This window comes from Vulpes lagopus, chromosome 3 (genome assembly GCF_018345385.1).
Source record: "Vulpes lagopus strain Blue_001 chromosome 3, ASM1834538v1, whole genome shotgun sequence".
Lineage (NCBI taxonomy): Eukaryota > Metazoa > Chordata > Mammalia > Carnivora > Canidae > Vulpes > Vulpes lagopus.
In genome coordinates this window covers 81,047,047-81,071,918 of record NC_054826.1, presented here as the reverse complement: position 1 = coordinate 81,071,918, position 24,872 = coordinate 81,047,047, and the positions used below count along the sequence as shown (strand labels likewise).

The 24,872-nt window shown below is 38.1% G+C and overlaps 1 protein-coding gene across 10 annotated transcripts in view; it reads right to left on the bottom strand.

The window, feature by feature from the left end:
- Positions 1 to 24,872, bottom strand: part of DISC1 (DISC1 scaffold protein) — a 350,357-nt gene that overhangs the window by 174,950 nt on the left and 150,535 nt on the right. For 9 of the 10 annotated variants that reach the window (XR_005986855.1, XR_005986856.1, XR_005986857.1 and 6 more), the window contains exon 9: positions 18,915 to 19,103. Coding sequence is in view for 7 of the 10 variants with exons in the window: in XM_041749370.1 (XP_041605304.1) it covers positions 18,915 to 19,103 (189 nt within the window). In the remaining 3 variants the exon portion in view is untranslated. Of the gene's footprint in view, positions 1 to 12,478; positions 12,555 to 18,914; positions 19,104 to 24,872 lie in introns of those variants that run through there. The other variant, XM_041749373.1, reaches the window with a different exon arrangement.

Here is a 24,872-nt window from a genome sequence, read left to right as displayed (position 1 = left end):
ATTGAAGGAACCAGACAAATAAAAATAACCTGTGCTCCTCTCAGCTTCTGGGATGTCCCACTCTTGCCCATCCTCCCTCTTCTATGATCAGTCCTTCATGCTTCCTTGTGGCTCCCCTTCCTCTGCTGTCCCCTAAATGTTTGTGCCCTTTGGCATCCTCCCTAGTGCTTTTTTTCTCTGCACTTGCTTCTCCTGTGCCCTCTCCCTTATCCCCAAGGCAGTGTCGGCCACATGCTGATAACAGCCCAAACCCACATGGTCAGCCCAGCTCTCCTTCCTCAGCTTCACAACCAGCTGTCTATTGAACATCTCCATCTGGATGTCACATAAGAACTACAAAGTAAACTGGCTAAAAGCAAATGTATGAACTCTTCCCAATCTGCTGTTCTTAACAGTCTTGATTCCAACTAATATGGCTGACTCCAAGCCAACTCCTCCTTGTCATCATCCTGCCACTTCCATCTCTAAATATCCAATATCAAACCCTGTTGGTTCTAACTGCTAAACATCTCTTCCCTCTACCTACTCCTCACAGTCCTTATGGCCACTGTCTTGTTTCCATCTACCTTCACCCCAACCCCCCTCCAGGATACTCCTCCTCATTCATCTCCCTGATGTAGGAGGTCCCTCATGCCCAGCATGGCTCCCCTCTGCAGTCTGCAGCCAGACCCACTGTGGGCTTTATTTTTTGTTTTTGTTTTTTTTTTTTCCATACAGATCTGATGAAATCACTCCCCTGCTTAAATCTTTTCAGTTGCTTCATCTTGCCCTTCTGATCATTTCCAAGCTCCTTAAATGATACATGAGCCAGCCTGGACTTCTCTAGCTCTGAAATTTAAGCCCTTTCCACTCCTCCATCACATTAAATAAGCAGGCACACTGAACTTCCTACAATCCTTAAAGGAAGTATGTTTGTATGGTTTTTTTCTCACCTCTAAGCCTTGTTCTTTCCTCTGCTTCAAATGTGCTTTCCATATTTTCCTCTGTTTTAACTTTTCCATGCCCTGTGTCACAGCTTAGATATCATTTATTCCAGCAACCTGGCCCTGGCACTGCAAGCTTCTCTGCCATAGCACTTGTCACACTGCAATACAGTTTGTCTGTTTTCTGCTAGTACCTTCCAGCAGTTCTTCCATCTCTGGGGCTGGACACATAATGGCCCACAGTAAAATCAGCTGAAAGCAAGGACAGATTTACCATAAATCTAATGACACATATGTCTCAGGGCCACCCACTTTTATGAGTCTCTTCCAAGGCCTGTAACTAACTTTTATTCATAATTTTATGTGTTTTTTCTTAAATAAGACCTACCTCCAAATTGTAAATGCTTCAGGGAGTGTAAACTGTGGATCCTCCACTGGTTACATGAGTAAATTGGGCAAAAAAATAAGGCTCACAGAAGTTAAATAACTACCCCATGCTATGCCCTACTTCATGACATGGTACTATCTGGATCTGATTTTGCATGGGTCTGGCCACACAGTTCAAACTCTGGTGTGCATTCTGAGAAATTCAGCTCATCCCTCCTGGCCTCAGTTTCCTCCTTCAGGAAAGAGGATATATGCTTCATAGGATTTTATAAGTAATAATTCATATGATATCTCTAAAAGCACCTACACAGGACTTGAAACATAGATGATTCTGAATACAGGATTGCTGGAAGAATAATACTTTGAAATACTGCACACCACAAATTCCACTCAGCTCTCCAATTCAAGATCCATATAGTTCAGCAAGCCTTTACTAAGCCCCTACTCTATATGCAAAGCACAGATGGGGGAGGGGGGATACAGAAGATTAATGATCTCAAAAAGCTGTCACAGTAGTGGGGGAAATAGATATTTAAACAAATAAGTATAAAATATGCAAAAAATTAAATGTCTTCATCTTTTTTTACTGTTTCTCTTTATTTAATATCTTTCTCTTCTTTTCTCTAAGGAGTTATCTCCTACCCTGTGGTCTAAGGTTGAGTATGTTAGTTAATTAACAGCTCTACTCCGCCACAGAGTTGCCTTGGGTTACAACCCAAATGATATTTAAGGATACTAAGTTGAAGATGTGAAGGAACAAAAATTGAACAAGGTTTTCGCTGGTGTGACCATTCAAAAGCCCTCTGGGAAAATAGTAGTTCCTTAAAAAGAAGGCAAATTTAACTAAGCCAACAGTAGAAGTTAAGAAGTTAGGAATAAAAAATATTCAATAGCAAACTCCCCTTCTGAGACTAGGTGTATGTGAAAGTCATTTAAAACCTTTGCCCATTTGTATATTTTGAACCACAGGACACTGACTGGTCAGCTGGATTACTGGGTCACTGGGGAGCAGCCTGGACCAGAGGCCAAGAAAAATGGCTCCCACCCGCTCTCCAACTCTTTGAGGGGTAGCATGTAATCCTGTGGCCCTGAAGAGTGACACAAACCTGGCTTGTGCCAGGCTCTGCCTTCAGGAAGGTATGTGACCTTGGGTCAAACCCTGTGAAATGTTGACACAATCAATAATAACAATAGTGGATAATATAATACTAGAGAAAATAGTAACATCAACCTCACAGGGCTGGTGGATGCTTAAATGAGATCAAATAGATAATGAATGTAAGAAATGAGCTATAAATTTAAGAGTTTTTAAAAACTCTTCTTTCATATATGTAAGTAAAATTCACTTTTCCTTTTGTGTGTTTCCGTGTGTGTAGTTCTATCGGTTTTATACCATGAATGGATTTTTGTAACCATCACCACAAACAGGATACAGAACAATCACAACACCTCCAAGGAATTTCCTTGTGCAGCCCCTTTGTGGCCAGACCCTTCCCCAGCCCTATAACGCAGTCCCTAGGGGTCTGCCTTTTCTACAGTGTTAAATAAATTGAGTCATACAGGATAAAGCCTTTTGTGTCTGTCTTCTTTGGTTCAGCAGAATGCATTTGAGATGCATCCAATTTGTGTGTATTAAAAATTGATCCTTTTTATTGCTGGGTGGTGTTCCACTCTGCGGATGTACAACAGCTTCCTATTCCATTCATCCACTGAAGGACACTGGGCTTTTCCAGTTATGGGTGATTATGAATCATGCTGTTATAAATATTCATTACACATTTTTGTGTGGACATACTGTTTCTATAGGATAAATAAATACCTAGAAATGGAATTGCTGGGTCACCATGGCAAGTGCCATTTTTAAGTTTATAAGAAACTGCCAAACTGTTCTCTAGAATGGCTGTACCATTTTATACCCCACCAGCAATCTTTGAGCAATCTAATTGCTCCATCTTCTCATCAACACTCAACATTATCAGTATTTTTTATCTAGCCTTAATAGGCATGTAATGTTAGTTACATTTTTAAGAGATAAACATTTAAACATTATATAACATGTATAATCATCTATTTTATAAGGTAAGAATGTTCAGGGTAGGTTAAGGTCTCAGAAACCAGGTTTCTTCAATGACCACTACCTTCAAAAAGCCTTGACAACTCCAACATGACAAAGATGTATCTCATGGTCTGGCTCTTCCCTACTTCTTCAGCCTTATCTTCTACCCTTCTCACTCTTGGACCCTTATTATTGAACCTATTATAGAACCTACTATTGGCCAGATCAATAATGATGTTAAGTAAGGTTAACTGAGTCCTTATTACAAGCCAGGGGCCAACCCATGTCTGTCACATGTGTTATCTCATTTCATCTTCTTACAGTCTGTGTAATTACAGGTCACATTCCTGTGACACAGGAGAAAACTGGTGCTCAGAGAGATCAGGAGCTTTATCCAGAGTCATGTAGCAGCTATGTGGCAGGCTGGTATCTGGTCCCTGGTCTCATCATGGCCCAGATGTGCCATGCTCCCCTGATCTGAGTCATGCTCTCCTCCAGCCTAGGGGCCTCCAGCACTTCTACCCTTCATCCACCTTCAAGCCACAACCCACACTTTGCATTCTGTGGTAAGCTGTCCCAGGCTCTTTCAGGGCACACTTAGCTATCCTCTCTGCTCTTTCCTCACCTTTGTTTCTTCATTTCATCCATCCCCACACAGTGTCCTGTTTGCTACATATGTTTGCCTCCCCTACTAATGACTACAAGCATCTCTGGGGGACCCAGATCTTTCTATTCTTCTTTCCCCACGCCTGGCACCTAGGAGATGCTCAACACCTATTGTAGTGTCAAGTATTAGCTAAGGCTTCTCAATGAGAGACCAGGCAGGTACTAGAAGAACTAGTGCTGCACATAACTTTCAAGCATGAGCTGACAGTGCTACAAAATACATCCATGTAAAAGCATTATATACTGGTTCAAAATGTACAATCAAAAAAAGGCCCCTACACAAATTTACATGTAACTCTTGAGATAGACTCAGATATCCATCCCTATCAGCATCAAACAGCATTTGGTGTATAATAAAAGATGACAACAGGGACATTCACCCAACGGTTACAGATTTAGGACAGAGAAAAAAGTGGAAGAAAGAAGCCCTTTTCATATTCATGCTACTATTATTTTCCTTATTTACATGAGCATTGTGACTTTTTTCTTCATTTATGTGTAATAGGACTATGAAAACTGTTTATTCTTCTTTTTTCAGCACTGTCATTTAAGAATGATCATTTTTAATAGTAAAAATTACTAAAATCAGTTTATTAGCCTGGAAAGCATCTTGAGGGATGTGGACTAATTCTGTGCCTCTGCCAAATCTGACCACAAACCATTCCAGATAGACAATGTGCAAGCCACCAGAGTACAACTCAAAACCAAAGGCTTGGAAGAGGCAGCTGTCTATACTGTCTACATCCCATGAATATATGTTCAAAAAATATGATTAATTTTTAAAGCTGAGGCATTTAATAGTACTATAGGGCAATAATCAGATGTTTCATGGGCCACAGAATCTTCTCCAGTAATCTTCTAGGCAAGAAATTTGAAAATTATGGAGACCATGTACATGCACTAATGAATCCAAGACACTCTTACCTGGCTTTCCTATATATTTATAAATGTCTGTAAACTCTAAAGGCTTGAATACAGAAGTTTAGCCTGTCATAATTCAGGCAAAGAAGCTTGGAGAAAAAGAAGATAGAAGGATAGGAAGGAGGGAGGGAAGAAGGAAGAAAGGAAAGAAGTCAGGCGGCAGGAAGGAAAGAAAAAGAAGGGGAATTTATACATAGAAATATATTAATATTTCAACTATGGCAACCTAATTTGCTATTCCTGAGCCAGATTAAGAATAATTGTCCTCCAGCATTAGGTCTGGAGACCCTCTTCTCCAAGGATCACCTGCTTCGAGGCTAACACAGATTTAGGCCTCTACAAGTTCCATAAGAAACCTATTACCCTGACTCATGGCTACCTCCTCATCTTCTCCCTATTCTTTCATCAAAGTTCAGATGTGGAGAATTAAATACAATACTGTTCCCATATGTTAATACAAATAAATAATTTTTTAAGCAAGGCAGAAAAAAGATCAGAAACAAACCAACGTCTTCATGTCAAATTTCTCTACCCATTGTTTTCAGGCCCCATCATATCATGCTTAATGGATGGGGGTAAAAAAAAAAAAAACTCATAAAATTTAGTTTTTGAGAACACAGAGAAGAATTTGCTTTTGAAGTCTCAATTTCTATGTCCATATATGATGTAAGGCAAAAGAGTAGTGCGTCCTATGTTCAGTAATTAGATGTAAACAGCTACACTTTGGAATAAGAAGAATCATGTCTTCCCCTTCTATTTGTGCACAGGTGCCCTCATACATCTCATACTGACAGCCATGAGCTGGTTTCTATATCTAACAGAACCTGGCAAGACAAGATGACCTTTCTAATTGTCATTATGAGAAGCACAATTGCAAGTAACTTTGAAACATATGGTAAACTTCATTATTCTAAAAAAGAATAGCTTCTTCTTTGGGGCTCATGATGAATATTAATGTCAGGGCTCCTGAGAAAAATGTGCTCTAAATTTTATATTGTATAAAACCCTTTCAAGACCAGAGAGAGCATTTATTTATAGTCTTCAGGCTTCTTCATAGATGCTATTAAATGTCCCATTAAATATGGCAAAATGAAATGAATAATCATGGGACATTAAGGAAGGGATAATGATCACCTTTGCAGTATCAGGCTAACTTTCACAGTATCAGGCTAAGCTCCAGGCAGGGAGAGAACAAAATGACACAAGGAGGACACAGAATGTATATACAGGAGAGTCCATGGATTCTATGGCAAGAGTAGTCCAGACACAGATATCATAGGCTTCATATACTTCATCCAGAGCACACCGAGATTGTGAGAAGTTCTGAGGGTCAGAGGGATCCGGCAGGGTGAAGCTTAGAAGGAATGTAGGGAGTAGGCACATGGGTGGATAAGAGCATGGGATATTCTGGAGGTAAAGGAAAGAAAACAGAAAAGCAGGTGGAAACCAGTGGGGAGCAGCAGAAAGCCATGGGAAGACATGGTCCCAGAGGTGGGAGAAAATGATGCCCAACAGCTGCAATAGGCAGGAAGGTGCCTTCATGATGTGATAAGTACTGAGTGTTATACACAACTGATAAATTATTGAACACTGCATCTGAAACTAAGTATGTATTATACATTGGCTAATTGAATTTAATTTTTTTAAAAAAATTTAAGATAAAAAATAAATAAATAAAATGAAAAGAAAAAAGAAGGTGCCTTCATGAAGCCCAAATCATAGTAATTTATTACGATTACACGTCATCCATGGAAAAGGATCTTTGACTTAATACCCAACACTGCTTATTGTCTGAGGAGAGAAGGGGAGGGAGCCTGACAAACCCAACAGCTCTCTACAAAACGCTGGTGACAATTTAAAAGGTCATCCCATCTGGCATTTTTCCAGGACAAGGAGGTCCTTTATCTACTATGCCCTTTAGCTCTCTCCCTCAAACTGCAGCTTCAGTGGCCATACACACCATAACTAGACCCTCTCCTTCAGTCTGTGAATTAACAGCATGCTTTGGAAAAAAAATTCCTATAGGCAGAAGCTATTTTTCTAATGGATCTATTCAAGAAAACAGAAAAAAAATTTTTTAAGGGGGGAAGCACCTGGGTGGTATACTCGGTTAAGCATCAGACTCTTGGTTTCAATTCAGGTCATGATCTCAGGGTTGATAGATTGAGCCCCGTGTCCTAGGTGAGCCAATGGTTTTGGGGTTGTGCAGAAGGGTGTCTATGTTCTTGGGAATACACACTGAGATATTCAGGAGTGAAAGGTCAGAATATTTGCACTTTACTTTCCAGAGTTCAACAAAATAAAACAAACAAATGTGTATGTGTACACACACACACACACACACACACACACACAGAGTAGAGAGCAAGAACAAAGTCTAGGAAATGTTCACTGTTGAATGTGGGTGAGTATTGTACAGAAGTTCATAAACAAGGGAGAAAACATGCTAAAATACAGAATTTTTAAATGGTAAACTAAAAAAAGAGGTAAACTAACAGTAAAATAACAAATTTAAAACAAGGGCTCCACACTAAGCCCAAAGTCCACTTGGGATTCTTTCTCCCCCCCCCCCCCCGGCCCCTCCCCTGGCTCATGTGCCCTCGCACTCTCTTTCTCTCTCAAATAAATGAATCTTTAAAAAAAAAAAAAAAAGTCAAAGATGGTGAGGTACTATTATACACTAGCTGTACCACGCAGAAAAAGGAAAGAGGTGGGTAGGAAGCCATACACTTCTCTCACTTGTGTATTTTAATGGACACAACCATGAAAAACAATGCCTTCCCCAGATTTATTGTAAAAAGTGAAGTGACTTCATTATGGTCCCAACCGCAGCAGTTCCCTGGATGTCACAAGTGTTTGAAAGGCCAGGTCCAATGAATATTAATGCACAGAGTGGAGACAGACCGTCTTTTCTGGGGAAGACCTGTCTGTCACTATTTGTTACATTATTTGTACCCTGATGCCTTAAGTGGTTTCAGAATTTGTTCTAAACTGTCATATCAACATAATATCATCTTTTACAAAAATTTCTTTTCTTGTTCTGTTACTAATTATGATAAGGGGTTAATTTCACACGTGCATACACATAAAGGAAAAAATCATAATATATCATATAAGGATGAGGAAATCATCAATTTCCCTTCCCCTCCCCACCAAAAATGGACCAAGCGCATGGACAATAAACTATGAAAAAAATTATAAAGGCACAAAAAGAAGCTAGTTCAGCTTTGTGATCGATCAAATACATGCAAAAATAAGGCATGAACTAAATATTATCTAATTATTGTTATTATACTAATAACCTTTTAAGAAATAAAACCCAGTATGGGAAAGGATGGATTGGTGCACCAATTAAACTGGTATAATTCTTCTGAAAGTCAGTTTGCAGCAATGCATTATGCCATAAAGCTAATTATATCTTTGGTCCAGTAATCCTGATCTGGCATTTTATCTTTAGAAATGAATTCATAAAAATGATCATTAAACACATCAGAATAAGGAACAGCTAAGCAAATCATGGTATACTGAGTCTCAAAATGTTATAAAGACCATAAATAATAAATTGGAATGCTATGTCACAACAGGGAAACGTAAGTGCATGATGAGGAATATGGCTCTGGAGCCAGAAGGTCTGAGTCCCATTCTAGCTCTTCACTTCCCAACTACAATTCCCTTAACTCACTGTGCCTCATTGTCAGCCTCTGTAGAATGGGGATGACAAATTTATCACAACATATAGTTTCTAGGCTTGAGCGATGCAATGCTTATTGCCATATAGGGCTAATGGCAGGAAGAGAATGCACAGTGTGCAAAAGGTATGCATGTGTTTCAGGCATTGGGGCAACACTATAAAGGAAACCAGGAGCTCTGTTATAGAAGTTGTATGATGGACACTTTTTGGTCGGCTTTGAAAATGTGTTTTGTTCTTATGCTATTTTGTGGAATGAATTTTTCTTAAAAAAATTTAAACTACTAGAGTAACCCTGGGAATCTTATAAACTTCAACTTCAGAGGATTCTTATAGAATTGATTGGGGAAATTAACTTTGTCTCCAAAGGTTGGTGCATTGATAGGATTCCAGATCACTAGGGAATTTCAGTGTTTGGTAACCTTCTCAGGGTGGACATGGAGTTTGGTATTCGGTCTCTACAGTCCTCAGTATCTGGGGGAAAAAATGGGGTTCAGTGACAGGCAAACAGACATTTGCCAAATTCTAATTTTCTGTCTTGCCAATACAACTGGGACATATGGATCAAAGTCAAACACTGGGTCACATACAGAGTTAAAAAGAAGCTCAATACTACAGTTACCTTGTATGAGCAAGACCAGGCTTCCTTTCCTTAAGTACATTCTGAAATCATAGTATATTTGCATTTGGTTCTTTCTTAGGGAAGGGTAATATAATATTTGGGGATACACGAAGTATAAAGTAGCCATAGTAACACATACAAAATGGGAGATGTTAAAAATAGGCTAAAAGAACCAAAAGTGTAACATTATTTTGGTAAATAAAAGGAGAATTTAAAGGTTTGGTTATAATTACATCTAAAAGCAAAGGATGCAATCAGTTGTTAATGAGTTATAAAAACTTTAGAAAGTATAATGTCAAGACAAAAATACAATTACATTCTATAACTATGTGAGCATGTAAAATACAAGCATATCTGGCTTATAAATTTTTGATGTTGTCAAGTCAGTGGATCTTTAAGCAACTCTTGATGGTTCCTGCCATGCTATAAATATTAAATTGCAGCGCATTAGCTTATCATTGGCCATGCCTATGGTGATCCAACTCTCCCCAAATTGTATAAAACTCTGGAGGGAAAGCAGATGAGACAGGATGGCTATCTCTAAATACAAAGTATACTGTCCCCAGGGCAGCAAAAACTGGTACAACAAAGCAGTCAGGACAGAAAAACATTTATCAGTGTACCCTCTCTCTTTGACAAGAGCTAAGAAAACCTGAAAAATCAAATCAACAACAAAAAATGGTCTCTCAAAAATGTACTGTCTCTCTTGGATTGCTAAGCATATGGCAGCTTCAAAGAAGAGGAAGTACCCGAGGAAAATGGCAGGAGGCTATAACTCATGGGAATGTCGAAGAAAAAAAAACAAGATATTTCATAAAAAATTAAATCATTGAAAAAATTCTGACAGCATAAAAGATGTCATGGCACCAATAAAACTGAATTCTGAAAAACCTCACAAAATTGGACTCAATTTTTAAAAAATCAGTCCTAACTCCTCAAGGCCCCTGAATTACAGAATATTTTAAATGTTTTATTTAAAGTTCAAAAACTCACTCAAAGAGGCTTAGAAAGAAGACTATCACATTTTGCAAGTTGAATCCCTTGTGGTCAATAGGACGACATAGCAGTAAATTCATAGGCAAACAGGGCTTGTAGTAGTCCATGACCAGAAAGTCTGGATAGTATGTCAACCTACTTATTAATGCCTGTCCCTGTAAGAATATAGAGGGAAACACTGACATGTAAGCATTTTAGAACAGGAAGCAGAACTATCAACAGTTCTTTGAAAAAATATCAAAAAGTGGTTTGAAGTTAACAAATATGTATCCAATTAAATTGTTATAGTTCAACTTTTTTCCTATTGGCTGTAGAATGCTAGGACCTCTTAGTCACCCTGTAACAACAAAGGATTTCCGTTTTAATACAAAGTATGTTGTTATTATAATGGTGATAACCTATAGAACCTCATATCAAGTGAAATGACCCATCTGGTATCAGGAAGTTGCAGATAGCAGATCATTTATTCAGGTATGAAATACAGAGAGCATACTTAGAAACTTCAAAAGTGAGAAAAACCTATCTTTTCAGGGCACTCAACATCATCAAGAGATGATTTTTAGTGGACTTTGTTTTCACAGTCATGACTGTGAGGATAGCATTTAGGTAGAGCGGTGAGGTTGAGGGATGGGTAGAGAAGCTCATGTTCATGAAGAACATAAAACTGCAGACAAAAAGGATTCAAATCCTGGTTCCTACCTCTCATGTCCATGTGCCACTGGTCAAAGCTCTGACCCTCTCTAAGCCTCAGTATCTTCAGCTATAAATCGGAGAGTATGGAGCCGGACACACACTGTCCAGAGGATTAGGTAGCTAAACATGTGTCAAGACTTGGCTCAGTGCCTGGTGCAGAGTAAGGGCTTAAGAACAGAAAGAAAAGTAATCCACGTTTATTATTGAAGAGAATGTGACAACATACAGGGGATCGCTCCTTCCTTTGCAAGAACATAGTAAATCCATGATAGCTATAGTTAATCTCTGCACACAGCAAGGTATCCAATGAATACATGCTGAGTCTATACAATGAAGAGCAAAGGGGGAAGAAATCTGAAGAAAACTCATTTTTAAACCTATAGGGATCTGAAAAAAGGTAATATGAATACCTTCGAATTGAATTCTACTAAGTTTTAATAATCACAATAACAATATATTTTCAAAGTCATAATATAATCCTGAAGTTGTTCAGTTAACTAAGGATGGCATCACTCCTACCCAGGAACATTTAAAAATAGGGGCGGGGGATCCCTGGGTGGCGCAGCGGTTTGGCGCCTGCCTTTGGCCCAGGGCGCGATCCTGGAGACCCGGGATCGAATCCCACGTCGGGCTCCTGGTGCATGGAGCCTGCTTCTCCCTCTGCCTGTGTCTCTGCCTCTCTCTCTCTCTGTGTGACTATCATAAATAGATAAAAATTTTAAAAAAAAAAATTAAAAATAGGGGCGGAAGAGTTGCACAAAAGACAATGATCCAGATGTGAAGCACTCTGCAATACATGGTACCATCTCAGGCAACCGATCACCCCTCACCCAAACCACAGCCAACAAACTCTCCTCTGGGAATCATGATATTCCACTTAACCACCATTCTTGGCGGATGTATGAGTGTGAAGGGAATGTATGAGTGTGAATTTGTGTGTGTGTGCATGCATGTGCACACGCATCAATGTCATCAAAAGCCCAGAGTCCAGATGAAATTGAGAAAAACTAGGAAAGACACTGTTGCCAAGAATGATCCACCAGACACTTCAGAGTCACGTACACCCACCCTATTACACAGAATCACGTTCCTGCTCCAAACAAATTAGCATATCAAAAAACTGCCTATTGCAATTGGGTATGAAATACAATTAAAATCATCATTGCATTCCCCTCTGGGGATACATGACTGAAGAATTGGGAAGGGAGTATAGAAAGCAAATGGGGAGACAAGTGGGAAAGAAAGTAACAAGTAAAGACTTCTAAAAAATTACACAAAAGTAGGAGAAGGAAATCAGTTATAGTAGAGAGCAAGGAAATGAACAAAATATGGATACAACCATGGGAATGCAAGACCAGTGGGACTCGTAAATGGGACTTTGGTGACTTCAAGGACTTCTGATTAATCTGGACCACAAAGGCCTAACTAACACAGTGCCTGGCATACTGTAACTGTTCAATAAATGCTTAGAGAAATAACGCATGGCGAGATGAAAATGCTGTGTTGTACCTGAAGCAACTGAGAAGCAGTGAAGATACAGTGACTTGCTAAAGATCAGTCATTCATCAGGCCTCATGTGGGGATGCCTCTCCATGCCAGGTGCTGTGCAGATGATCAGCAAACAACAGAAGGGAAATGAAAGTGAAGACTCCCACGTCTGAACACAGGCTTTTTACAGTGTTGTGGAGAGGCCTCTCAAAAAAATTATCACAATTTTTTTGATAAAAGAGAAAGAAGTTCATTGCAAATTTCAAGCATAGAAATTCACAGGCAAAAACAGTTGCAGAGAAATAACCACACTAATAGAGATGCAGGGATATAACTAGAAAAGGAAAAAATATGGAGAAATATTTAAAATGCAAATATATATTTAACTGTGATCCTGGTATAACAATAATTTATTAATAAGATTAATCAACGATAAATAGAAATGTAAAAGTTCAGCCCATGGAAAAACCTGAAAGAAAGATTATGAAATTTTTTAAAAGAAGTTTTTTCTCCCTGGGGAGTGGGGAGGTCAGGGACACATAGGTGGCTCAATTAGTTAAGCACCTGATTCTTGGTTTCAGCTCAGGTCATGATCTCACAGTTGTGGGATCAAGCCCCATGACGGGCTCTGTGCTCAGTGCAGAGTGTTTCAGATTCATTCTCTCTCTCTCTCTCAAATGAATCTCTCAGATTCATTCTCTCTCTCTCTCTCAAATAAAATATTTTTTTAAAAAAGAAATTTTCTCCCAAAGTTCATATTACCTATGTTTTTAAATCTAAACAAAGATTTCTAATTTAGAAAGGCAGACACAAATAGGAGATTATTCCCCATAGAACAATCTAAGTTCTTCCATGTACAGAACCTGGAACACATCTAGTTCCAAGACAAAAAAGCTTGGTCCTCAGTCATCAAGAGCTCGATTTCTATTCTGGCCCCAAGTAAGCAAAGTTGTCTTCCATGAGGACCTTGGTCAAAGCTCAGAGGGAAGAACTGATATTTGGTGAGTCTACAGACTATGATCTCTGGCCAATCTTCCAATGTCTGAAGTCTCATCTTTGAATCATGTCAGATCACTGGAAGTTCCCATACTTAAAACTAATTAGCCTGAGCCCTTACTAATTCATCCCCATGGTATTACTATAATTTAACATGTTTCTTAAAATCTGAGAGATCTTACAATGGCTCTTTTCCAAATCCCATTTGCTGAAACATGGAATCAAAATTTTGTGGAAAAGTATGTACACACCCACAGATCTAAGATATGTGTACATTTCAGTCTATCCATGAGCTACTGCTCTGAAGGCATCCCCTAGGTTTTTTCTAGGAGTGGTTGGAAACAGCCACATGAAAAGTGCTTTCTCATTTGTTACATATGAATGTATTATTGAGGACTTTTCCAGCATGTTTTCAAAAGAATTGACCTGGGGTGCCTGGGTAGCTGAGCTGGTTAAGCATTTGACTCTTGATTTCGGCTCAGGTCATGATCTCAGGGTCATGAGATCAATCACTGGTGTCCACGCTAAGTGTGGATCCTGCTTAAGATTCTCTGTTTCCCTCTCTCCCTCTGCCCCTCCTCACTCTGCTCACATGTGCTCCACCTCTCCCTCTCTTAAAAAAAATTGCCTTTAAGAATTTAACACCACTTCACATTCCTGAAAACTATGTGCTTTAAGCTGCTTTTTTGAGGAGGATGGATGATGCTTCAAATGTCTTTTTTGCTCTGGCTCCTAGGAAGCTCATTATCACATCATATTCTCAACCAGATTAATTAACATTTGTCATTGGCTTTTCTTCTATCTCAACTTTCAAATTATATTTTTTTCTTAATTGTGTTACTTACATCTTCATTATATATGTTTTCCATTTCTCCATTTCCTCTCTATACACACACACATATGCAAATTCTATTCTTCTGTTCTAATTCTTCTTGAAAGTTTCTTCTAAATATGTCTGATAAATGTGAAAAGGGAATTACTGCCTATACATGCAGAACTTGTAAAGTGCAGGATCTCTAAACTGAAGATTAACTATATTTTCTTAATAGGTGTGAGGTAACTTCTAAAAGAAGCTTCACCTGTGGACTTTCAGAGTTAAAGGAATTCATATCTCACTAGAGAATGTCCTAAGTCCTTTCATCAGCTATTTCAAGCTCAAAAATTATGAAATAGTCCAAAAATCATGGCAAGATGATGTCAGCATGGACCTATGGCCTTTCTAATCTAAAGTAAAAGAGAGGTGCAGTGGTTTACCCTGATGCATAGAAGTCGCTTTCTAAGACCCCTGTGGGTGCCTGAAACCACAGAGAGTACTGAACCCTATGTATACTACATTTTTTATTATACATATATATGTATGATAAAGTTTAACTTACAAATTAGGCACAGTAAGAGATGAACAAAAATCACTAATAATAAAATAGAACAATTATACTATAATAAAACTTTTGTGAATGTGATCTCACTCTTTCTTTCAAAATATCTTGTTGTCCCTTATTCGCTCTTCTTGTGATGCTGTGAGATGTAAAATGCCCACGTTATGGGGTGAAATGAGGTGAGTGATGTAGGCTTTGTGACGCAGCATTAGGCTACTAGTGACCTTTTGATGATTCATCAGGAGGATCATCATCCTGACGGGGGTTGATGGCAGGAAACTGCAGATAAGGGGGAGGTACTGAACTAGCCCCAAGCCAGAACTGAAAAATTGACTCCTCTCTGACTTTATTACACTTAAAACCTGCTCCTTACCTGCCCTCCACTTGTTCTTGCACAATGGAAGGCGAATAAGTTAAAGCTGAACACAGCCAGCCATCAGTCAAAGTAAAAAAAATGAAATCCTGCCATTTGATAGCCATACAGAGAATCCCTTTACGTACTTCACGGACCCTCTATATGAATTCCTGACAGCTCGGTGGGCCACAGACCCTGCCAGATTTTTGAGCTACATCTGCAGTATCTTTTCTATTCAGGCAGCTGGCATAAAGTGGGAAAATTTCATTAACATGCTAATGATGTCCTATTTAAAATTCTAGCCCTGATTATTCTGTGATTAAATCTCTCGCCTTGACGTCTGCTTCCTTTATATCTGAGTTATAGTGAAAAAATCAACAATATTAATAAAGTACAATACAGATTACAACTTATGCACAGAGGATGGAAAAAAAGTTATATAAATCTCAGGGTTGTCTTTTTGCTGAAAAGCAGATGTAACAAATCAAAAAAGTTACTTATTTTTTTCCCATCCTCCCTTTAAAAAAAAATTGAAATCCACAGTAATTAAAGGTTTATAGTTAATCTCCATAGGTATTCAGGGGTTGAAAGCTTTTCATTCTATCTCACTCTACTTAAAGTTGCTCAGAATTCAAGCGTGTTCTCCTGAAGTCTTAAGAAGAGCTGATACAGGTTAAAACACACCCCCCTTCTTGCCTCATCACAGAGAATGTGTGTCACTGTGACAAAGCCAGTGATTTCTGTCTCCCTTTGCCCTTGACTACTCTGGCACATTTCAGTACTTTTTCATCATTTTGTTCTGTCTGCTGACACTTCAGTATGAATATCCCACTCAGATAACTTCAAGCATCTTCCACGAAGGACAATCAAACTTACCTCTGTTCTCACTAAATTAGAAAATGAATTTGAAAAATCAAAAAAACGAAGAAGATCCAAGGTCTGGGTCTGTTATTCAAAGTAGAGGAGTAAAGGAATAAAATAGAAGTAAAGGAATGTTTCATTTTAACATCTGCGCCCAGTAAATGAATAAATATTTACGGTATATTTACTATTTTCAAAGACATCATGCTGCATACTGTGACAAAACAAATGAAACATAAGGACAGTGCTTTTCTTTGATCTCAATCAAGCCAGCCCCATAAGATGTAATAATATTTTAAATGATCAGCAAAGCACTTCCCATCAATAAGAGTTCTCTATACAAGAGAGATTGCTAATTGCTCCCTAAAACTGCACATTTCTCCTTCTGCTATAGAAACAGAATCCCTGGTTAGACTTGGACATATAGGTGGGCCATCTTGGACCAAATCTCACATGTTGAGGAGTACAGATGAACAAAATCGAAGAGCCCGGGTCCCTGACCATCACAGAGTCACTTGTCCATTCCTAAATTGCCTTTTTCCCTTGTGCCACATTCTGCAACCATTATAGGAATTCAAAACCTGGGTATTTTTTAAAAGAATTCTACATATTGCTTATTTCTTAGTCTTATTTTTTAAGCATTTTGTCTAAGGATAAAAAGAGGTAGCTCATGGTACCTATACGCCTATGCATACTATTCCTTTGTATCTGCTCTACATTTAAAGCTCTACATTGAGACCTTCCTGTAAATTTTTAACTCTCAAAAGCCAATAAATGGCAGACTATGGACTTTGGCCTAGTTTTATTGCATTCCAATAGATAAAAAGCTCCAACCTACTAAGGAATTTGTTATGTATGTATTATTTATTTATTTATCTCCCATTACTTTCATCAACCCAAGATTACTAATTCGGTTGACCTGATACCAAGTCACCTTAAACTGGTCAAGAATTACCGTCAGGCTAAATAAAGCATAGGGAAGAGGGTAGCTGATGAAGCAAAATCCAAGTCTAAAACATAAAGAACGCCTTCACAACAGTAATGAGCCATCTGCAATTTAGAATCATTGATGGTAACAATTTCTCATTCCATTTGTTTATGTTTTATTCATCATTTTGAAAATACTTAGTAAAGTGACAAGGGTGAGATTCAAAAAATACTACATGGCTCTTTTTTTTTCCTTCTTAAGAGATATTTATGGCTTTCAAGAGCTCAACTGTTCAAATGAAAATATTGCTGAACTAAATTTGTCCAAATTTGTTCACATCTTCTTTATTCTTAGATACAATAGATTCCCCATTTTGTGCCAAAAATTACAGAGTGACAACATGAAAAATCTTATAGTTGTTATTGTTAATACATTTGAAAAGTCTATAGCAAAAATTCATTTAAAATATCCAATGATCTTTCCTATCCTGACTTCACAGAGCACATCATCATATCTTAGGGAAAAATGTTACTACTATCCCTCAGTACTCTAGTTACAGAGTCAGACTCAAATGTACAGTCTCTACATATTTGCCAAAAAAGAAGTCTTGACCTACAGAAGTGGGGAAAGGAAGATAAGTAGCTCTCAATTGTTTAGCCAGGGAGGCCTGCCTATTACTAAGAAGACTCTATAACAACTGAACATCCTATCTGTGATTCAAATAACTATAATTGAACGTCTTTCTCAATTGAGTAAGCATTTAAAACAAAATTCATTCAGATTAAAATGACACACCTAATTTCTGCTAACTAATTTCATATTTCTTTGTTTGGTTTTAAATACTAATCTTTATTTACTTCAATCCATGGAGTATTTTCAGGTAGCTGTGTTTCCAATGTGGCTAACATCCCCGTTCTTTTCCTATTTCTTTTTAAATAAGAATACTTTGTAAATATAGTTATTAATTAGTAGATAGGTCTTTCATTTTCCTAATAAACATTTATTTAGGGATGATAATATACTATATATGACCTCTCGCCTCCAGCAGCTTCTACTTCCTAGAAGAAATGCAAGGGCAGACACACACACCCACACATACACCTCAAGATCTTTATAAGTTACTTCATTTAATCTGATTAAGTACTGCTCAATCAACCTATGAGTTCGATATTATTCTTCTCATTTTACCAGTAAAAAAAAACAGATTCTAGTATCTAACATATTTGAAACCTGCATTTATTTCTCATGATTTCATTCTTCAGATTAGAAACTGAATCACTGTAAATTCTTTACATTCTTTTTTTAAGAAATAAGTTTTCTTTCAATTCAGACTGAACTAGCATCTTCTAAGACTATCCCTCAGGGAGCAAACCTCAAAGTGACCTCAGTTACTCTTAACAACCAGAACAGGAAAAGAATACAAGAGTATGGTAACTCCTCTGACAGGCAGATACTTCAGTTAAGGCATCATTGGCCTCTTCTACATCATTCTTCCTGGAGAAAGAAGCTCTCACGAAAACTCACACATAGAAAAGCCACTTCATGGTCTTTATGCAGTCTTCTGAGTCAGCCTGCTCTCATCTGTGATTGTGCAAGCCAGAAGACTGAGCCAAGGAACAAAAGGAACATAATTGTCAAACAGAGAAAATTCTCAAGACCTGTGCCAAGGGGGAGATTACTCTAAATAATCGCAAGGCCATTAGCAAATCCAGGGTAGAGAAGGGGGAGTAAAGACAGAAAAAGAAAAGACCTCACATGTGAACAGCAAAACAAAAGCTGACAAGTAATTCCACCCCATTTGCCAAGACTCCTGCCAAAAAAAACCCTCCAGGAAAAATATTGTGTGCTCCAGGACGCCCTTTGCAGTGATGCTCACATGACACACAGAACATCCTGCCCAGCCGCAGAGTACAATCAATACCACGATATTTCACCAGGCAATAGTTGTGATTACTTACCGTAGGCAGTTTCCCCCTGGTCCAGCTCTCTTCTCAGTTTACTGTAATCTTCCTTAACACTCCCCAGCTTTTGGACATTTCTGGAACTCAGTACCCGAAGCTTGTCCAGGAGTCCCTCCAGCCCTTCCCTTTCTGATGTTAATGTTCTAATCTCCTCTGTGAGCTCCTTGGCTGTAGAGAAATTATTTCCTGTAGCACATTGCAAGAGAGAAGGAGGGAAAACAAGTTTTACAGCATCCCCACACATGGAAGATTTAGCAACAGCTTGTGAGTACCAACAGTATGGAGAAAGAGGGCTGATCTTTGCAACTGCATCCAGCTACATTAATAGTCTTCTGTGGAGGAACCTGGAAACACACTAACTGTCCTCCTTCAACTGGGAAAACCACCAGTCTCTTCATGACCTTATTTTTGTAGTCTGTTTTAAAAGTCCCAATCCAAAAAAAATAAAATAAAATAGTAATAAAATACAAGTCCCAATCCAGGTCCTTGTGAAACACAATGATGCAAAAATGTCCAAGTGAGATCCAGGGAAACCATGTAGTATTACTCCATTCAAATATCTAAATGTCGGGATGCCTGGGTAGCTCAGCAGTTGAGCATCTGCCTTTGGCTTAGGACGTGGTCTGACAGTCCTGGGATTGAGTCCCACATCAGGCTCCTGCATGGAGCCTGCTTCTCCCACTGCCTGTGTCTCTGCCTCTCTCTGTGTCTCTCATGAATAAATAAAATCTTTAAAATATATATCTAAATGTCAAAGAGGTGAATTATTATAGTAGGGTGGAAAAGGACTAGCCATTACAGTCAGACTAGACCTAAATTCAAATCCTAGTCCTCCTGTTACTCAACCTTCATGACCTTGAGCAAAGAAATGAGAACACATAATTTCAGGGCAAACTTCTTATAAAATGTGATTGTACTAATACCTGCATCACAGGTTGCTTTAAGAACATGAAATTCCATAAAGAGCTAACCAAAATATATCATGCATTGAATCTAGCAAGGTTGCAGGATACAAGGGCAATATACAAAGATCAATTGAATTTCTAAATAGCAACAGCAAATAAGTAGAAGATGAATTTTTTAAATACTATTTACAACATTTTTTTTACAACATATTTTAAAGGTCAAAATACTTAGGGGTAAATTTAAAGAAACATGTGAGGCCTCCATACAGAAAATCATTTTTAAAAATTCTGAGAGAATTCAGAAAGATTTAAGTAATCAGAAAAATATAAGACTATATATACATATATTGGAAAACTGAATGTTTTTAATACTTCTATCTTCCTTAAATTCATCTATTCATTTAATACAATTACAATCAAAATCTCATGGTGGTCTTTTATAGAAACTGACAAGCTTATTCTAAAATATAGAAGAAAATGCATAAGGCCTAGATTAGCCAAAAGAAAAATTCTTTTAAGGTGGAATAAAGAGAACATATAATACTTGATTTCAAACTAACGCTGAAGCTACACATCAAGACAATACGGCATATAGATAAATAGACAAACACATCAATGGAATAGAATAAACAGTCCAGAAGTAAAACAAATGCACACAGTCAATTGATTTTCAACCAGTGTCAAAGCAAGTCAATGAGGAAAAAAGAGTACAACTGACCCTTGAACAACACAGATTCAAACTGTGCATGTCCATGTATACATGGATTTTTTTAATATAAATATAGTAGTGTGAATATATTTTCTCTTCCTTGTGATTTTCTTATTAGCATTATTTTCCCTACTTTATTGCAAGAACGCATGATGTAACAACATATAACATACAAAACATGCGCTAATCAACTGTTTATGTTATTGGTAAGGCTTCTGGTCAACAGTAGACTACCAACAGTTACATTTTTGGGAAGCCAAAAACTAAACTCAGATTTTTTTGACTGTGTGGCACATCAGCATCCCTAGCCCACATATCGTTCATGGGTCAACTATATTTTCAATAAATGGTAATGGAACAACTAGCTACTGAAATGGAGAAATATTAGCTTTGATCCATACTTCAAACCATATGCAAAATTTAATTAGAGATGGATCACAGACCTACATGTAGCTGCAAAAACTATAAAACTTAGAGAAGAAAATACAGAATACTTCTCTAACTTTGGAATAATCAAAACTTTGGTTGGGACTCAGAAAATACTAACTAAAAAAAAAAAATAGATAAATGGACTTCATCACAATTAAAGACCTCTACTCATCAAAAAATACCACAAAAAAAAAGAAAAAGAAAAAGCAAGCCACAGACTGGGAGAAACTATTTGCAATACATATACCTGACAAAGGAGTCAAATTCTACAACCCAATAATTAAAATACAAATGACTTAACAGGCATTTTACAGAGTAAGATATACAAATGGCTGGTGATCATATGAAAACATGTTGGTGGTTATTAGTTACCAGAATAGTACAAATTAAAGCCATAGAGATTCCACTACAAAACCATTCAAAATTCATGGTTCAATGAACCAATAGTTCAAATGAACTAGACTGAAGCTGTCTAGCTGGTAAGGATGTGGAGCTGCAGAACTCTCAAACATAATGGGAGTGTCAGTGACACAGTCACCTTGAGAAGACTCTGTTTCTCATAAAGTTAAATACACACCTGTTCTTGGGCCCAAAAATTCTACTTTCAGGTATTACCCAGGAGAAACAAAAAAATGTAATCAAAAAATAGTTGCATGCAAATATTTATAGTGGTTTTACTCATGATAGCCCAAACAAACAACCTAAATGCCCATCAAGGGGAGAAAAGCAGAAACGAGGGCACATCTACGCAGTGGAGACTACTCAATAACAGAAAGGCACAAACTCTTCATACACACAGTGACATGGGAGTATCTCAAAAAGAAAAGTAATAAGACATAGAAGACTGCATGCCACATGATTCCAGCGATACTAAGTTCTAGCACAGAATGATCCATGGTGAAAGATATCAGAACAGAGACTGTGTGGGGAAGGCGGATGATGACTGGGAAGGGGCACAAGAGTGATGCTTCTGGAGGGATGAAAATATCTTGATAGGGCTGCAGATGAGAGGTGTCAAAATACATACAACCGAACATTTAAGATCTGTGCATTTCATTGAATTTAAATCATACCTCAATAAAAAAGGAAAAACATATTAGGGAAAATTTTAATATGAAAATTATGCTGTAAATTAATAAGCATATTACATTAGTGGGTGCTCCATAAATAACAGTTATTGTTATCAAGGGGCTCCATGATGTTTGCACAGTAACAACTACGAATCTTTTCTCCTCTACCTTACAACAACCTTAAGAGGGAAGTCATGCCCTATGTTATCTATGCTGAGAGGCACACTTTGTTTTCCCCATGGTAACATCTCTGAAATGGAGATGTGTCCAGGCTGTGTCCATCAGCCTGGAAGTAGTCCAGATGAGGCTGTTACCATGTGATCATCGTTCTTGGTGGCTCGGTGGACCATCTGCAAGCCACTGGGGTTTCAAAGTAAAAACCATTTCAGGATCATTGGAGACCTGGCTGTTGCCTGAAAACCATCTCTTGTAATGGATTTGTCAGATTGGGCAAGTACCATCATTTAAAACTTGAAGAACTGTTTTGCAGCTTGGCAGAAAACAGTAGTTCATTCTTGGAGGAAAAAAATAATTTCTTCACCAACAGCTTCACTGATGCAGAGAAAGATAATGGGTGAAAAAATGTGAGCTCCAACTACTTTGAGTCACAATGTGTTTTAGAATACTCAGACTCTGAATAAGAAGACATTTTAGGAAAACCTTGAGTGATTAAGTTTTCTTTTGAAAAGGATTTTTCAAAAGCCTAAATACATCTAAAAGAACTATTTCAATAAGTATAAAATAAAAATCCAAAGCCACAGAAAGCATTATATCATTGTTTAATTGACAGCAATTTTTCTTTTCTTGTACTATATAAAATAATGGGGCATTTTATGTTCACTGAAATACATGTTGTTATCTCTGCTTTATAGTCAAGAAAACTGAAACCTCAAGAAAAAAATCTTGCTAAGGTTACATAACAACAAAATGGAGGACAGATTTCCAACTCAAATATAACTCCCAAATCCTTCTTAGGTACTAAACTACGTTGTTTACTTTTATTATTATTATTATTATTATTATTATTATTATTATTATTATTATTCAAAGGCAAGTTTCAACCCAATATAAATGGGAGAAATATGACTAAATGTGTTCCCACTTTAAAGGCATTCTGAACACCCAGCACTTACCATTTCTGTCACTGAAATCCATAGTTTCCAATTCCATGACTGGATAAATATCTTTTGAGACCCTATTTACTGTCTATCGCTCAAGTGGTCAAATATGGGAGGGAACAAGGCACCACCCTGCTCTCCAGGAAGTCACTGTTAAATAAAGAGGAGGATATGTGTTCTAATAAACGGGAAAATATGCTCTAGAAGAGCTAACAGTAGAAAAATTGTTCCAGAAGGGGAGACAGAGGCAGGTTTCACGAGGAAAAAATATAAGGTTTCCAAAAGAAGAAACAGAAACCTGGTTAGACAGCATGCTTGCCTTCAGTGGGTGGTAGGTGGCATGTGGCCTAGGTAGAGACTAGACCCACAAAGACGTTGGATCCTAATGGTAGAGGGTCCAAGATGCCAAGCTGATGGGCTTGACCCATTTAAAAAAAGTCCGGATAAGGAGAGCAGACTGGACGTTCACAAGTTTTGGGCTATAAATAGCAATACAAATAAAACACTTCCTGGCTCCATGATTTCCTTCTTTTTTTAAGATTTTATTTATTTATTCATGAGAGACACAGAGAGAGGCAGAGACATAGGCAGAGGGCGAAGCAGCCTCCCTATGGGGAGCCTGATGCAGGACTTGCTCCTAGGACCCTGGGATCACGACCTGTGTCGAAGACAGACACTCAACCACTAAGCCACCCAGGTTCCCCCCGTGATTTCCTTCTTGAACTTGACCAAGTTAGGGCTGCTATGGATGGGGCCCCTGTAGACTGCCACCCACAACCTCAAGTTTGACAGGTACAGAGTTCTGGTTTGGGAAGATGAAAAGATCTGAAGATAGATGGTGATGATGGTTACACAGCAATGTAACTGTACTTAATGTCACTGAACTGTACACATAAAAATGAACTGTACACATAAAAAAGGTAAATTCTATGTGTATATATATTTTATCACAATAGAAAGATATCCTTTCAAGAAAAAAAAAAGAATCTCAAGATATGTGCCACATGCCCAAGGTAGTTTGGGGAAGACCAGCCCAGAGGTGTGACCACTTCTAGACATGGCAGCCACAAGCACAATGTGGTGCCTTCAAATGTCCCTTCACTGGCTGGGCTCAGGGAACCCCAATCTTTCTGATGAACCATATTTTCAAGCAAGGGGGAGTGACCAAAAGTGAGGTGGGCACCAACTGTGTCCCCAGAGACACCACAGTGTGCAATCTCCTCCTCCAAACAGTTCAGAGAGAAAAGATCTCTAAAAATAAATCAGAAAAGACTACATAGGCAGGGCAAGTGCCTGCACAGAAGGTTTGCTAGAATGACAGGAAATACATTCTCAGATTACCCTGCAACTCATGACAAGCTCTAGAGACCAGGGCCCTTAATAAAACATGAGAGAGATCATTAATTAAAACCTGGGTCCCTTCCTTGATCCTGAGGGAAAATGCATAGTGATAGACATGTAAATTTTATATATGCAGGAAGAGTGCAAATTCCCAAAGAGACAGTTAATACTACAACTGAAGCCATGATAAAATGCTACACTGCCCCCACTTAATATTTTATAAGCATTTTGATCTCAGATCCAAGCCCATGAGTAAATCCTTCTTGATTTAGCCCTCCCTGATTACTGAAACTGGCCAAGAGCTCTGTGATGAAAATACAGAAAAGTAAAAGCTGATCCCTGAAGGAAGTCCCATCAGTGACCCCATGCCCCCAATCTCTGTG